Source organism: Ctenopharyngodon idella, chromosome 22 (genome assembly GCF_019924925.1).
Source record: "Ctenopharyngodon idella isolate HZGC_01 chromosome 22, HZGC01, whole genome shotgun sequence".
NCBI lineage: Eukaryota > Metazoa > Chordata > Actinopteri > Cypriniformes > Xenocyprididae > Ctenopharyngodon > Ctenopharyngodon idella.
This window is the reverse complement of record NC_067241.1, coordinates 2,440,497-2,456,632: the sequence shown is the minus strand read 5'-3', so window position 1 is coordinate 2,456,632 and position 16,136 is coordinate 2,440,497. Positions and strand designations below refer to the sequence as shown.

Below are 16,136 nucleotides of genomic sequence, written 5' to 3'. Positions count from 1 at the left end.
TCCTGGGGTATTTCCTCACAGACATAATGTCACAGAAGTGGGATTTAGAATGAGGCCGAGCATTGTCGTGCACCAGGAGGAACCCAGGACCCACTGCACCAGCGTAGGGTCTTACAATGGGTCCAAGGATTTCATCCCAATACCTAATGGCAGTCAGGGTGCCATTGTCTAGCCTGTAGAGGTCTGTGCGTCCCTCCGTGGATATGCCTCCCCAGACCATCACTGACCCACCACTAAACTGGTCATGCTGAATGATGTTACAGGCAGCATAACGTTCTCAACGGCTTCTCCAGACCCTTTCACGTCTGTCACATGTGCTCAGGGTGAACCTGCTCCCATCGTCGGGCCCTCAGGCCACCCTCATCAAGTCTGTTACTGATTGTTTGGTCAGAGACATTCACACCAGTGGCCTGCTGGAGGTCATTTTCTAGGGCTCTGGCAGTGCTCATCCTGTTCCTCCTTGCACAAAGGAGCAGATACCGGTCCTGCTGATGGGTTAAGGACCTTCTACGGCCCTGTCCAGCTCTCCTAGAGTAGCTGCCTGTCTCCTGGAATCTCCTCCATGCTCTTGAGACTGCTGGGAGACAGAGCAAATCTTCTGGCAATGACACGTATTGATGTGCCATCCTGGACAAGTTGGACTGCCTGTGCAACCTCTGTAGGGTCCAGGTATCGCCTCATGCTACCAGTAGTGACACTGACCCTAGCCAAATGCAAAACTAGTGAAAAAAAGTCAGAACAAATGAGTAGGGGAAAAAAAACGTCAGTGGCCTCCACCTGTAAAACCATTCCTGTTTTGGGGGTCGTCTCATTGTTGCCCATCTAGTGCACTTGTTGTTAATTTTAATTAACACCAAAGCATTAACACCTGAAACTGATTAACAACCCCCTCTGCTACTTAACTGACCAGATCAATATCTCAGGAGTTTAACTGACTTGATGCTATTCTCTGACTAAAAAGTGTTCCTTTAATTTTTTTGAGCAGTGTATATTATACAGAATCATAAACATATATAACGAGGTATGGTCAATATTAGCAAGATAAGACACGATGCTAACGGCACTTTCACACGCTTTTCACATGACGAACTAATAATCATAAAGATCGCAAAACACCCGCAACTTACAGGCTTAATGTTAGAAATAGTCTCAGCAGTATAAACATCCTGTATTACAAACAAGGAAATAAACTTACTTCGTCAATAACTCTGTCCTGCACTCAGAGACACTGCACGGGTGGAAAATGCATCATATTCTGACAGCTCCGTATGTGTAACAGAGAACGACATCCCACTTACGCCAAAACCGTATCCACTAGAAATTGCGTAGTATGTACTTTTCATATGTATTCATTATTTTACATAATACAAACCATTAACAGATACAGAACACAGCAGCAGATAAAACAAACAAAAAAAATAATATAAAGAATTCACAAGTTGTTTCTACATTTTTTGTAAATTTAGAATACATTTTAGTACGAACGTTTTTTGGTGAATCATGATTTGCTTGTGAAAATGTGTGTACGCATGCTTAGTGAATGAGACCCGTTATTTTTGTCATATTCTCCATTGTTGCAGCTCCTCTCTTCCCAGTCTGTCAGAAACACTCTGTTTAGTTCCTGTCTCTATGAAGCCCCTCCTTCTGAAAAGCACAATGTGCTCTGATTGGTCAGCTGGACCAGTGTGTTGTGATCATTGTTGGGTGTAATTAAAATACTGTAATTAAATTACTTATCCACTGAAAAAGTAAAGTAAGGGATTACTGTTCATTTTTAGGTAATTTAATTACAGTTACTTATAATGTACTTGCGTTACATACTGTAAATTAGTTCAACAGTTCTGTATAAATCAATATTGAATTTAAAATCTAAATTTGTCATCTAAAGGTAAAAGTGAATGCTGCCTCTTTAAAATCGTTAGCTGTAGTGCAGTTGAGCGCACCAGTTGGCTGCGTAGTCGCTGTCTGAAGATGTCGGCAGAAGCGAGTGCTGTTTTGCAGAATGGAAATATTCCAATTACTTCACTTTTTTGACACAGGTAGGCAAGAACATTACGGTAAAATGAAAGCTATGTCCTAGCGAGAAAAAACTGTGCGTGCTCTCTGAGAGACGGTCTTCAGTCAGTGCGCTCTCAACCAAAGCGCGCACACATAGCCGCCTCTCATGAGTGTCAGATTTTCGCGGTTTATTACACATAAACGTTCAAATACCCACAGTTATGTCAAAATGCCCGTCGGCGTATATTTGCGTTGGTTATGTGAATGTGAACAGCATGTGTAACATCATATTGTCTCCGTCCATTAGGTCTTAGTGACAGCAGCCTTTAAAACATGCTGTCTACTATTGGCTGTCTGTATTATAAATGATAATCAAACAACAAAAGAAAAGCTTTAATAAGGATTAATCTATGTTTAATTTATACAGTTATGACTATGCGGAGTTATTTTATATTTGATTATTCAATTTCTGTGGTATTTTTACTTACTAAGATCTACCTGAAAAAATATAGGCCTATAGCATTGTTTTATTTGTATCTTTAAATATTTTTACTGTGGTATTGACTTTGGTATCGAGTATTGTGCACTTTTGGTGGTATTGGTACCGACTACTAGATTTTTGGTATCGTGACATCCCTATTTGTTACTAAAAAGTTTTAAGTAGCTATTATAGTATGTTTTAATAAAGCTAAAATGTTTTAAAAAGCTATAAAAGGCTAAACTATTCCATGTTTGACTATAAATTATTAAAAGTGTTTCCTTTCTATTGTCTATATGGTCAAGGTTTATAGGGTTTTTAAGAAGTAATTAGTAATGAGTTGAATTACTTATTGAGTAATTAAATTACTTTTCAGACAGAGTAATTAGAAAAGTATTTTAAATACAACATTGATGATGTAATTAGTAATTAATTACTTTTTTTGAAGTAGCTTACCCAACACTGGTTGTGATTAGACAAGCGCTTTCAGCATGCTTGGGAAATGTCACACCCCTTACCACCGCGAGATTCAAGAGATGGTCCTCACTGCAGAACACGAGATCTAGATCCAACTCCTCCCACTTTACATATCCCTAAACCTACCCATCTCCGCCCCCTGGATCTGGATCCAACTCCTCTCACTTTACATATCCCTTAACCTACCCTTCTCCACCCCCTGGATCTGGATCCAACTTCTCCCACTTTACATATCCCTTAACCTACCCGTCTCCACTCCCTGGATCCAACTCCTCTCACTTTACATATCCCTTAACCTACCCTTCTCCACCCCCTGGATCTGGATCCAACTTCTCCCACTTTACATATCCCTAAACCTACCCGTCTCCGCCCCCTGGATCTAAACTTACCCATCTCTACCCCTTGGATCTGGATCCAACTCCTCCCACTTTACATATCCCTTAACCTACCCATCTCCAGTCCCTGGATCCAACTCCTCCCACTTTACATATCCCTTAACCTACCCGTCTCCGCCCCCTGGATCTCGTGTGTTCTGCAGTGAGGGGCTACTGAGATTCAACACACCACTAACTCAACCAGGCCCTGCCCCAATTTTTTTTGCATGTGCCTTTGGCGGGAATTATTTAAACGAGGAATATTGTGACGTGTTTGTTTCTGGTAGAAAACTCAAGACTACAATCGAGGGCTTTCAGGGAGTTCAGAAACAGTGTGCACTGATATAGAGAATAACTTTGTAACTTTGCAAACCTTTTTCATGCTCAAACAGCAACATTACACACTAAAAAAAGTTGAACGTAAAAAAACAAAACAAAAAAAAACATAATATGTCCTCTTTAAAAATATTTAAAGGGGTCATATAATGCCACTTTTACAAGATGTAAAATAAGTCTCTGATGTCCCCAGAGTGTGTATGTGAAGTTTTAGGTCAAAATACCCCACAGTAATAAGTATTATAATTTTTTATAGCATGTTAAATTTGTCACTTTTTGAGGGTGAGCAAAAACGCTCAGTGTCCCTTTAAATGCAAATGAGCTGCTGCTCCTACGAAGAGGGCGGAGTTTCAAGAGCTTGTGTTAGCAGCACCGATTACTTCACGCAGATTCACTGAAAATGTCAGAAATTGTTCAGCCTTTTATGTTCAAACCGGAGTCAGACAATGATGGAGAGACTCAATACCATCGTTAATACCATCGTCCTCGCACCATCGGTGCTCAGGCCCTAATTATTAATTAATAAAACATAATACAGAAATCACAGAAAATTATGTCTGCTTTACCTGGCAACAGCTCATTTTCTGCACTGCCGGATAGCTCAGAGGCTGATATGACAGCAGTTTGAAGGCATAAATCCCTTCTAGACAACGGACCCAGTGTGTTGAAGGTAGAGGCCCACAGTCTGATGGGCTCCTCTTGCCGACCGGTGAGCACGCTCATGGACGGATCAGATTTGGGTCCAGTTACAATTTTCCTTGTCTCTTCAACTCCACGCTGAAGAAGTCTGTAGTACAGCAAAGCCCGGTCACGCACACACATGTCGCTCTCTTCCTCTGGGAATGGACAAGAAATATTGTAAGTGAATCACAGAAGCAAAAGAAGCTCTTGAATAAATGTGTCAAAAGAAATAAAAATACAGTGAGTGTTCCTCAGGATTAATCATACAGACTTAAAAAATATACAAGAACAGAGAAAGAAAGGGCTGTGGCATTTTTGAAAGAAATTAATATGCATTAAAATGATCAAAAGTGACAGTAAAGACATTAAATGCAGCTTTGAGAATATATATATATATATATATATATATATATATATATATATATATATATATATATATATATATATAGTGCCACTTAAAAATTTGTGAACCCCTTGCAGAATCTGTGAAAATGTGAACATTTTAACAAAATAAAAGAGATGATACAAAATGCATGTTATTTTTTATTTAGTACTGTCCTGATTAAGATATTTTACATAAAAGATGTTTACATATAATTCACAAAACAAAAAAATAGCTGAATTTATTCAAATGACCCCATTCAAAAGTTTGTGAACCACTGATTTCTATTACTGTGTGTGGTTACCTGGATGATCTACGACTGTTTTTTTTTTGTTTTGTGATGGTTGTTCATAAGGCCCTTGTTTGTTCTGACCAGTTAAATTGCCCAGCGTTCTTCAGAAAAATCCACCAGGTCCTGCAGATTCTTCAGATTTCAAGCATTTTTTGCATATTTGAACCCTTTCCAGCAGCGACTGTATGATTTTGAGATCCATCTTTTCACACTGAGGACAATTGTGGGACTCAAACACAACTATTAAAAAAGGTTCAAACATTCACTGATGCTCCAGAAGGAAACACGATGCATTAAGAGCCGGGGGGTGAAAACTTTTTGAATTTGAAGATCAAGGTAAATTGTACTTAATTTGTCTCCGGGAAACATGTAGGTATCTTCTGTTGCTTCCAAAGGGCAGTACTAAATGAAGAAAATTGATATTTAAACAAAATAAGAAAAATTTGGACATCTTCATCCTGTTCAAAAGTTTTCACCCCTGACTCTTAATGCATCGTGCTTCCTTCTGGAGCATCAGTGAATATTTGAACCTTTTTTTAATATTTGTGTTTGAGTCCCGTAATTGTCCTCAGTGTGAAAAAATGGATCTCAAAATCATACAGTCACTGCTGGAAAGGGTTCAAATATGCAAAAGATGCTGGAAATCTGAAGAATCTGCAGGACCAGGAGGATTTTTCTGAAGAACAGAACTCAGTTTAACTGCTCAGAGCAAACAAGGGACTCATGAACAACCATCACACAACAAAAAAAAAAAACAGTCGTGGATCATCCAGGTAACCACACACAGTATTAAGAATCAGTGGTTCACAAACTTTTGAACGGGGTAATTTGAATAAATTCAGCTATTTTTTGTCTTGTGAATTATATGTAAACATCTTTTATGTAAAATATCTTACTCAGGACAGTACTAAATAAAAAAATAACATGCATTTTGTATTATCTCTTTTATTTTGTTAAAATTTTTCACATTTTCACAGATTCTGCAAGGGGTTCACAAACTTTCAAGTGGCACTGTATACAGCCCCGGCACATAGGCTTACCGGGGCTGGACATTAACGCTTAATTTTTAGAAGGGGCAAGAGAAAGAGAGTTTTACTTGTCCTGCTTAAAACATCAATAACAAAAATAGCTAGGGAATCACCAAAAGCAAGCATGATTTTATTAAATGTAGTGTAAGTGGCGATTGATAATAATATATAATGTATAATAATGTGCTGACAGCATAGGCGTAATTTGCGGGTGGGACATATCCCCACTACTTTTTGCCAGGGTCAATATTGTCCCCACCACTTTTTGAAACATCTCGCGACACGGATGTATACTAATACAAAAGAAACATCTCTAGATGATTAGCAATTCATTCGTTTGTGTTAAATAATAGGCAATCTGTCACTGGGATGTGTTGTTTTTGAAATCATGTTGAGTGCTCGTTGCCGCTGTTATCAGTGGCTCAACAGTGTGCTCTTGACGGTCATTGCCGCTGTTATCAGTGGCGCAACAGTGTGCTCTTGGCGCTCGTGCACACTTTGCAGTCTTCACACTGACCAGCGCTTCAATCTATCACTAATGTGTTGCGGCCGGAGACTCTATTCTTTCCAGTGAAATCACAAAACAAAATACACATAAAAGTGTCCCTGCTCTTGATATACAATCACTGATGAACATCTTTGGTTTTAATGAGAAAAAAATAAAATAAATTACACGAGGGCGGATTAGAACCCAGAACCTCTGACATGCTGAACAAAAATCCTACCCCTCACCTACCAGGCCAATCTAATAAAAGTTGCACGTATTTATTGACTAATGTAAATGCTCTCGGGACTAACAACACATGTAAGGACGAAACTGTCATATTAAACATGAGGTCTATGTCGATAAATTTTGTGCATTTATTATTGCTTTATTTATTATTATTATTGTAATGATACAATTACAAGCACATGACAAGGCTTAATGTCGAACCCTGTATTTTGTATATATGTATATATGTATACATGCTCTTCTTTAGGCCTACAGAAATATTTTGTCATCAGATGTAGCTTTGTACACTGCCAGCATCTAGCATGATTTTGATCTGCATTTTAGTGTTCATAGCAGAGGGCTCTGTCGACTTATATTTTACAGTTTGTCAATTGATAAGATTTTGTAGGATTTGCATACACATGTCCACTCTTCAAAAGCCTGAAACCACAGAGCCCCCCCCACATAACAAATCCCAATTTAACCCCTGTATATATATATATATATACATACACATACATACAATATATATACAGTATATATATATATATACACACACACACACACACACTCATACTGTATATATTGTATGTGTGTATAATATATATATATATATATATATATATATATATATTTATATTAGGGGTGCAACGGTTCAGATTACTCACGGTTCGGTTTGTATCACGGTTTTAGGCTCACGGTTTCGGTACGGTTCGGTATGTCAAATAAAAATAAAGAAAATAAGAACAGATAATCAAACAGCACAAATAAATTCAGTAAAGCAAAGATACAAATAAATAAAGCTTTTCAGGTTTTACATGTATCCAGTTTTAAGGTACAGAAATTGAATAAAGTAGCTAATAAAATGTAAAACAACTTTGCATGTAATCTTCACTGTATAAATTAAATAAAGATCAATCATTATTAATTATTAAGTTACTATTCAGTCATGAGCAATGAGTGATTTCCTTGTCTTTTGTTGTTTCATAAACATTAAAACACATTCAGACAGCAGGAATGCAAGGGCTGCTGTCTCTTTAAGACACAATACTCGGATCAGAACACTGATACTGAACACATGCGTTCTTTCTCGCGTGTATAAGTTCACTTAAGACATAACCGACTATGCTTGTTAGGATACTCGCCAAGACGGGCATGTTAACATAATTTTGTGTGAATTTGTCCGTTAAAACACAAGACTTGAAAGAGACCTCAATATTTGAGCGCTGTACACGCGCTTCCGCGTGCGCGCTTCGGATGAGTGCACAAATCTTCTCACAGCGCGCGCGTAACTTCTCTTTCGCTGCTTGCACTCGAATGTTTAAATTGGCAAGGCTTAAATGAGTTTAAACGCAGATAGCAACGTGCGCTGTTCAGGTCTCACCTGCGCTCGCGCGCTATCAACACTCGGGTAATGACGGCGTAAATGACTGGTCATATAAAGCGTACGGCACTCGCATTAAACAAAGTTTAGGGGAAGCCATGCGTATCCATCGACAGAAACATACATTAGCCTAACACTGTTTGTCTGTTTTATTTATTTTCTACAAACCATATTATAGATGCGTATGCGTCGTCAGTCAGATAGAGATGAACCGCGGTGCAAGTGCGTACCGAACCCAGTGTGCAGAACTGTACGGTTCGATTTTTCACATACAATATATACACACAATATATACACACAGTATATATATATATATATATATATATATATATATATATATATATATATATATATATATACACTGTATACAGTGCCCTCCACAAATATTGGCACCCTTAGTAAATATGAGCAAAGGCAGCTGTGAAAATAAACCTGCTTTGTTTATCCTTTTGATCTTTCATTCAAAAAATTCACAAAATTCTAACATTTCATTTAAGTAAAACAATTGAAAATGGGGGGAAAAGCTCATTATGAAATAAAAGTTTTTCTCTAGTTCACGCTGGCCACAATTATTGGCACCCAATTACTGCAACCTCCTTTTGCCAAGATAACAGCTCTGAGTCTTTTTCTATAATGCCTGATGGGTTTGGAGAACACCTGACAAGAGATCACAGACCGTTCCTTCATACAGAATCTCTCCAGATCCTTCAGATTCCCAGCTCCATGTTGGTGCTTCTTCTCTTCAGTTCACTCCACTCATTTTCTGTAGGGTTCAGGTCAGGGGACTGGGATGGCCATGGCAGAAGCTTCATTTGTGCTCAGTGACACATTTTTGTGTTGGTTTTGATGTTTGTTTTGGATCATTGTCCTGATGGAAGATCCAACCACAGCTCATTATAAGATTTCTAGCAGAAGCAGTCAGGTTTTGATTTTTTTATCTGCTAATATTTGATAGAATCCATGATGTATCCGAACAAGATGTCCAGGACCTCCAGCAAAACAAATAGGCCCACAGCATTAAAGAACCAGCGGCATATTTTGCAGTGGGCATGGGGTACTTTTTATCCATGTGTGCATCAAACGCATCTGGTGGGTTTGCTGCCAAAAAGCTCTTTTTTTTTGTTTCATCTGACCATAGAACCAGGTCCCTTTTGAAGTTCCAGTCGTGTCTGAAAACTGAATATGCTGGAGTTTGTTTTTGGATGAGCGAGGAGGATTTTTCTTGAAACCCTCCCAAACAACTTTTGGTGATGTAGGTGCTGTTTGGAATTTTTTTGTTAGGCTTTCTGACCCAGAGACTCAACTATTTTCTGCAATTCTCCAGCTGTGATCCTTGGAGAGTCTTTGGCCACCTTACTGTGCATTAGGATGATATAGACACATTTCCTCTTGGTAACATCTTTAGTTGAACTTCTTAATTATTCCCCTGATGGTGGAAATGGGGATTTTCAATGCGTTAGCTTTTTTCTTATAGCCATTTTCTATTTTGTGAATCTCAACAATATTTTGTTGCACATCAGAACTATATTCTTTGGTTTTACTTCTTATGATGGATGATTAAGAGAATTTGGCCTTTGTGTTTACACATATTTGTACTCCTGTGGAACAGGAAGTCATGGCTGGACAATTTCATGCTCCTAGTCACCCTGGTGTACAAAAAAAATGTAAATATGAATGGGAATATACTTCAGAGATATTTTACTCATATGAATTTCTAGGGGTGCCAATAATTGTGGCCAACATGTATCGGAGAAAAACATTTATTTCATAATGTGACTTTGTGAGTTTCCCCCCCACTTTCAATTGTTTTACTTCAATAAAAGGTTAGAATTTTGTGAATTTTTTGAATGAAAGATCAAATGGATAAACAATGCAAATGCAAATGCATATTATATATATATATATATATATATATATATATACGCGCACAATATATATATACACTGTATATACTGTGTGTCTCTCTCTCTCTATATATATGTATGTGTATATATATATATATATATATATATATATATATATATATATATATAGAGAGAGAGAGAGAGAGATTATAATTATTTGTACAGTCAAATGTTTTTTGTGTTCTGTTGGAGGAACACAACTAGTTTGGTCCAATGGTGCATCTATTTGACAACATTATCTGCAAACCTGCTTTACACACCAATACAGTAATGTAAAAGACGGCCCAGCATGTCTTGCGTCTCAGCAGGACGGCACAGGAACATCTTCACTGAGGCGCTCAGCAGCTCCATCTTCACCGCCGAGGACAGCTCTGTCTTTAGCCCATCTATGTAGCCCTCCATAACATAGGGGGCGCTACTGATCTGCTCACCATGTTCTCCCAGAAGCCATAACAGAGCCTGCTTTCCCTGTGATAAACGAATAAAAGGATTTGATCTTCTCTGATAGGTCAGACATATATTTGAAATTAAAACTCTATTAAAAAAATTACATTTAAGGATGTTTAGATCAGCTGTTAAAAGTCACCATGAAATCTTATTTTTATGGAATATTGCAGTATATGTATTATAAATTATTTATCTTCGCACATCATTAAAGATTATGAGGGCACATGAATTAAAAATATATATAAATTTCCCTTCCTCTTGCAGCGAAATCTCCTCTCTTCTCTGATGACGTGTTTACTGGCGCAAGTGCGCGAAACCTGTCACTCACATGAGATTGACCAACAGAGGGACAGGGATAATGTAAATTTATAGACCAACTCAGAAGTTAGGATCACACTGGTTCCCTCGACATCCCTCTATATCAAACCACAACCATCCAATCAATTCCCCATGGACAAAATCTAGTCCCACTCTACATTTGTTCTTGTTCAAGAAGCTGTTTCCCTCAGATATACGTCACAATAGGGAAGACTATCACAACTTCTGTTTCATGCTGAGTTTAAAATGAATATTCAGAAGACTGCATGATAGGCTGCATTGTGTTTGTTGGTCTTTAAAGGTGCAGTTGGTGATCTGGGAAATGCTAACGTTAGCCTGCTAACATTGAAAGCAAACGTTCCCACCCTCCCTGCATATCGCCGTCCAAAGCCACGCCTCCTCCAAAACACATGAACGCGCACACACACAGCTGCTCTCTGCAAAGCGTCACAAGAGACGGCGTTAAACTGTCTCAAAGCACCTAACATTACAATAATAATCAATGTAAACAACTTAGAGAGCTTGTACCTGACTGCTGCAGATTCATTTCGGTGTTGATACTGTTGACATGGAAATACATAATTCCGAGACAGATTACGGTAGTTATGGTGTGAACGCAACATTAGCTTGTTGTTTTGATTCGGTACTGTAAAAGGTGGCTGCTGTTTGTTTGCGGTAGGTAGGACATTGTATTATTTCATTTGGACTGAACATAAAAATGGATGAACATTTTAGGGTCCTACACCTTCCACAGATGATATATATTTATAAAGAAACATTTAGACCATTTACCATAGTAATTGCTATCAGGATAGGAGGAGACTTTTAACCAGTATAACAAAAAATGTTTCTGCAGCGAATCACCTATTGCACCTTTGACTTTGTTGTGTTCTGTAAAACTAATTTGAGGCATCTGTTCTCCAGAGAAGTTCATTAACCTCTACATACAGACTTTGGTGATGTTCTGAAGGCCCCTAGTGCCAGACATAGCCTTGATGGTGTACTGAGTCTAAAAGCCGGATATGTGATTTTATGGGTCATAAACTGTTTCCATAGTCTAGTTGTGATAGGATCAGCATTCTGTAAAGGTTAAGCAAAACTGAGCTTTTATCTCCCAACTTAGTTTGAACTAAAACATTTAAAATCTCTTTATACTATCTGTTTCAAAATCTTTATATGAGGGACAAAAGACAATTTATTATCAAGGGAGAGAGAATATGAACATAGTGCTACCAAGTTAGCATAACATATAAATCACGTTTAAGAAGCAAAACTGTGGTTATGTTAATCATATGTACAACAATACATTACTGTTCAAAAGTTTGGGATTTATACACGTTTTTGAAAGAAGTTTCTTCTGCTCAAAAAACCCCCCAAAAAAACAGTAACAACAGTAATATTATTGCAATGTAAAATAACTGTTTTCTATTGTAATATATGGTATATTTGTAATGTATTGTAATTTATTCCTGTGATGCAAAGCTGAATTTTCAGCTTATTACTCCAGTCTTTAGTATATCCTTGATCCTTCAGAAATCATTCTAATATGATGATTTGCTGCTCAAGAAACATTTCTTTTTATTAATGTTAAAAAAAGTTGTGCTGCTTCATATTTTTGAAGAAACTGTGATACTGTGATTCTCAGGATTCTCTGATGAATAGAAAGGAAAAAAATACTGACCCAAACTTTTGAATAGTAGTGTATGAAACAACTAATCCCACAGCATCATTTTTTAGGGTCTCTTAAATCTCATCAGTTTGAAAAGTTTGTTTCTCATGACCTTAAAAGCTTTTTGACTGCAAGACTTAAGCTGCAATACTTGAAATGATATTAGCAGACAAATATAAATTGCCAATGTATGTATTTCTTTACAAAGATATATATTTTTATATTTATTTGTTATGGATAAACCATAGTGGTTGACCACAGCTCTGTGGTAACCCAGTGTGGTTAAGAGATTTCTTTAATAAAAACAAAATTGAAACCGTGTGGTGAGAGTGGTTTGACATTTCCAGACATTGTACTTTTAACGAACTCCTCCTAGAGCTTTAATCAGATCAATGTCATCTTTGGTCAGTCTAATCTAAAGGCCTTTGTGGGTTTGTGAACCCGTGGTCGAGGACCAAATTAAAGGGTTAGTTCACTTTCAAATGAAAATTAGCCCAAGCTTTACTCACCCTCAAGCCATCCTAGGTGTATATTGGTCCCGTTCACTGCCATTATAAGGATCTGATTTGTTAGGATATTTATTAATATTTCTCCGATTATGTTCATCAGAAAGAATAAAGTCATATACACCTAGGATGGCTTGAGGGTGAGTAAAGCTTAGGCTAATTTTCATTTGAAAGTGAACTAATCCTTTAACAGAGTGTGGACTGGAGGGTCAGTCCTAGAGCTCTTTTTAGGTGAAAAAAGATTTTAGGTGTTGGAGATGTCCAACAGAAAACCACAGAGAAAGACAACAAATATGGGGAAGAGACAAATTAAAAAAAATACATAGAATAAATATTCTGAGTGAAACTGTCTAACTCTTCAGATAGGGGTATTCTACGCTTTACTGTTACTTTTATTTCCTATGCATTCCATTTTTCCTTTTCATTCATTTTTATTCTTATGTATTTGTTTCCTTTTCATGTAAAGCACTTTGAATTACCATTGTGTATGAAATGTGCTATATAAATAAACTTGCCTTGCCTATGTATGAGTTGACTGTGAAGGAAAAGCAGCAAAAAGTGCCCAGCTTTTTGTATCTGGTCAAAATAGAAAGCAGGTGAATGATCTCACCTCACTATCTTGAGGATTGTCAACACAGGCCTCAACAGTCTGACAAACAGCGGCAGTACTCTGAGGACAGAACCACACCAAATCCCTGAACGTCTGAATCACGGCTAAACAGAGATACACAGGGAAGCAGAAAGCAAAAGATAAGAGGTACAATAGGAGAATGGGTTGATTCTGTGAACTGATAATTTCTGTTAGCAAACAAATATTTTATCCAGGCTGGAGAAAGCACCTGCTAAAATGTTTGTGGAAAGCAAACAGTGTTAATCACACAAGGAAAAAAAAGAAAGAAAAAAACATAAGTAAACCATCTCCTTTACCCATTAACTACAAGATATAAAACCCTATAAACAGTTGTAACTCAGCTTTCTCTCATACCTGACGTGATGTGATCTTGTTTCAATGCGAGCAGTCCGGTCAGGATATCCAGACACTTCTCACTGTACGTTCGTGCAATACGACCTTGAAAAGAGCAACATTTTTACTTAATATAATACATTTAGAAGTAACAGTAATAGTAATTTAAGCAAAAAGTAGCAATGATAAATAATTCAACAATGATTTATATTACAGGACAAGAGAAATGCATCACATGTATGCTCTGTTTCTGTTTAGTTTCTTTGTTCCTGTTTTCCTTAGTTCCGTAGTTAGTCTCCTAGGTTGTTAATTAGTTCACCACACCTGTGTCTGTTCTCCCTGATTACTCTACATGGATATAAGCCCTGAGTTTTCCTTAGTTCATTGTCTGGTATTGTTAAAAAAAAAAAAAAAAAAAAATTGCAAAGCCATTTGGGAAGAGAGTGCAAATAACCCACTCAGTTGGCAGAAGCAATTTACATTAACTCCGCCCACCATTGTTTGATAACAGGATCAGTGGTGTGGAGAGTAAAGTGGGTGGCGATTAACCCTTTTTCCGAACTTATTCTTCTCCCTCTTCCCATCGCTCATCAGCTCGGAGAGGCATTTATTTTAAATAAAAATATTCTAAAAATGGAAATAAGGTACCTAATTGGTATTTAATAGTGGGAATATAGTGTTTATCAGGTAGGGTTAGGGGTAGGTGTAGGGAAGGGCTTTAGGGATAAGGACAAATAATGTCCCAAAGCAGCATCTTAATAAATAGAATCATATACACTGAATATGTTATTACTCCATACTGTTTTATAACATACTACAATACACTCTTCATATAAACTGCATCTGATTTCTATGAATGGGTGAATGCGCAAGTCGATTTGCGCCAAATTGTTTTGCTCTCTCCTCTGCGCCTCCGCGTTCGTCATTACGCTGTGCGTTCGGGTCAAAGGTTGCTCTTCCGCCACAAATCTACTTGCGCATTCTTCGTACGGTCATCCGCCGGAAACTAGTTATTTGAATTTATAGTTTTAAATATGGACATTTTTCTTACAAAAACTAATTGCTTCGCTTCAGAAGGCCTTTATTAACCCCCTGGAGTCGTATGGATAACTTTTTTTTTTATGGATGGATGCATTATTTTTGACTTCAAAACTAATTTAGTTTGACCTGCTGAAGTGGGCGAACAACATTTTCTCAGGTAAGAACCTCATCATTAAAAAAAAGTACCCTAATTGTGCAAAGTGCCTTTAACAGCCAATTTGACATTTGGTCACGAAATGACGTTTCTCTAATTTAAACACTTTATAATTAAAAAGACTGAGCGAGACAGAAAGCATTTTGCGAGATGTGTTACCTATAGCAGCAATGGCTGCCTGTGCGAGCTCAGGAGACACATCAGTGCAGTAACTTCTCAGCTCCTCCAAAACCAAAGCCACGTTTTCATCGTTCACCAGCTCCACCAGGATCTCCATCTTGCGAAACTTAATGTAACTCGGTTCAGAGTAACCACAAAAGAAGCGCTTGTAATGTGTGGCAAAAAGGCCTGGCTGACTCCGCATGACCTGCTGAACGTGACACAGCCCAGCAAAACGAAGTTCGCGTGATGCAGCACCGCACGTGGCCAGCAGGGGGGCACTTGTGCGCAGGAGGGCGTCGGCCTGCACAGCAGGGTGGGCGGCGGCTAAATGAAGGAAGAGGCGGAGTGTAGCAACTGCGACATGTGCGTGAGCGCTTTGGAGGAAGGCGTCTAGTAGACTAAGGATGTCGAACAACTCATCATCGGTACGAGGGCGGTAGCGTAGCAGGAAGGTGAGGACTTCACTCTGAGCCCAACTGTCCAGGTCCTTTATCCTGAAGGAGAAAACATAAAAACAAAAAGTCAGTCAATAGAAAATCAGCTAAATGACATGATTCATGATGCTGTTAGCCTTTGAAAACCTTTGTCTTGCACAAATGCAGAAAAACAAACAAAAAAACAAAACAAAATGGAAAGTAGTATCATAGAGAGGACCCTTTAATTCAGGTTGTAAAATGTCAAAAACTATTAAAAACCACTGTCAATAATTGAAATTAAGCTGAAATAAAATAAATGTATGTATCTTTTAAATATTTTCAATAACCTTTTTTATTTTAATAAATTGAAGTACTTTATATATTAATTTCCACATATGTAGAATTTAGATACA

General features: G+C 37.8%; 1 protein-coding gene across 1 annotated transcript in view; it reads right to left on the bottom strand.

Moving 5' to 3' along the window:
* ap4b1 (adaptor related protein complex 4 subunit beta 1) overlaps positions 1-16,136 on the bottom strand; it is a 32,168-nt gene that overhangs the window by 5,325 nt on the left and 10,707 nt on the right. Inside the window, exons 6-10 of the mRNA XM_051879642.1 lie at positions 15,305-15,801; positions 13,972-14,055; positions 13,597-13,700; positions 10,307-10,514; positions 4,230-4,499 (exon numbers count right to left, since the gene is read on the bottom strand). Coding sequence (XP_051735602.1) covers positions 4,230-4,499; positions 10,307-10,514; positions 13,597-13,700; positions 13,972-14,055; positions 15,305-15,801 — 1,163 coding nt within the window. The remainder of the gene's footprint in view (positions 1-4,229; positions 4,500-10,306; positions 10,515-13,596; positions 13,701-13,971; positions 14,056-15,304; positions 15,802-16,136) is intronic.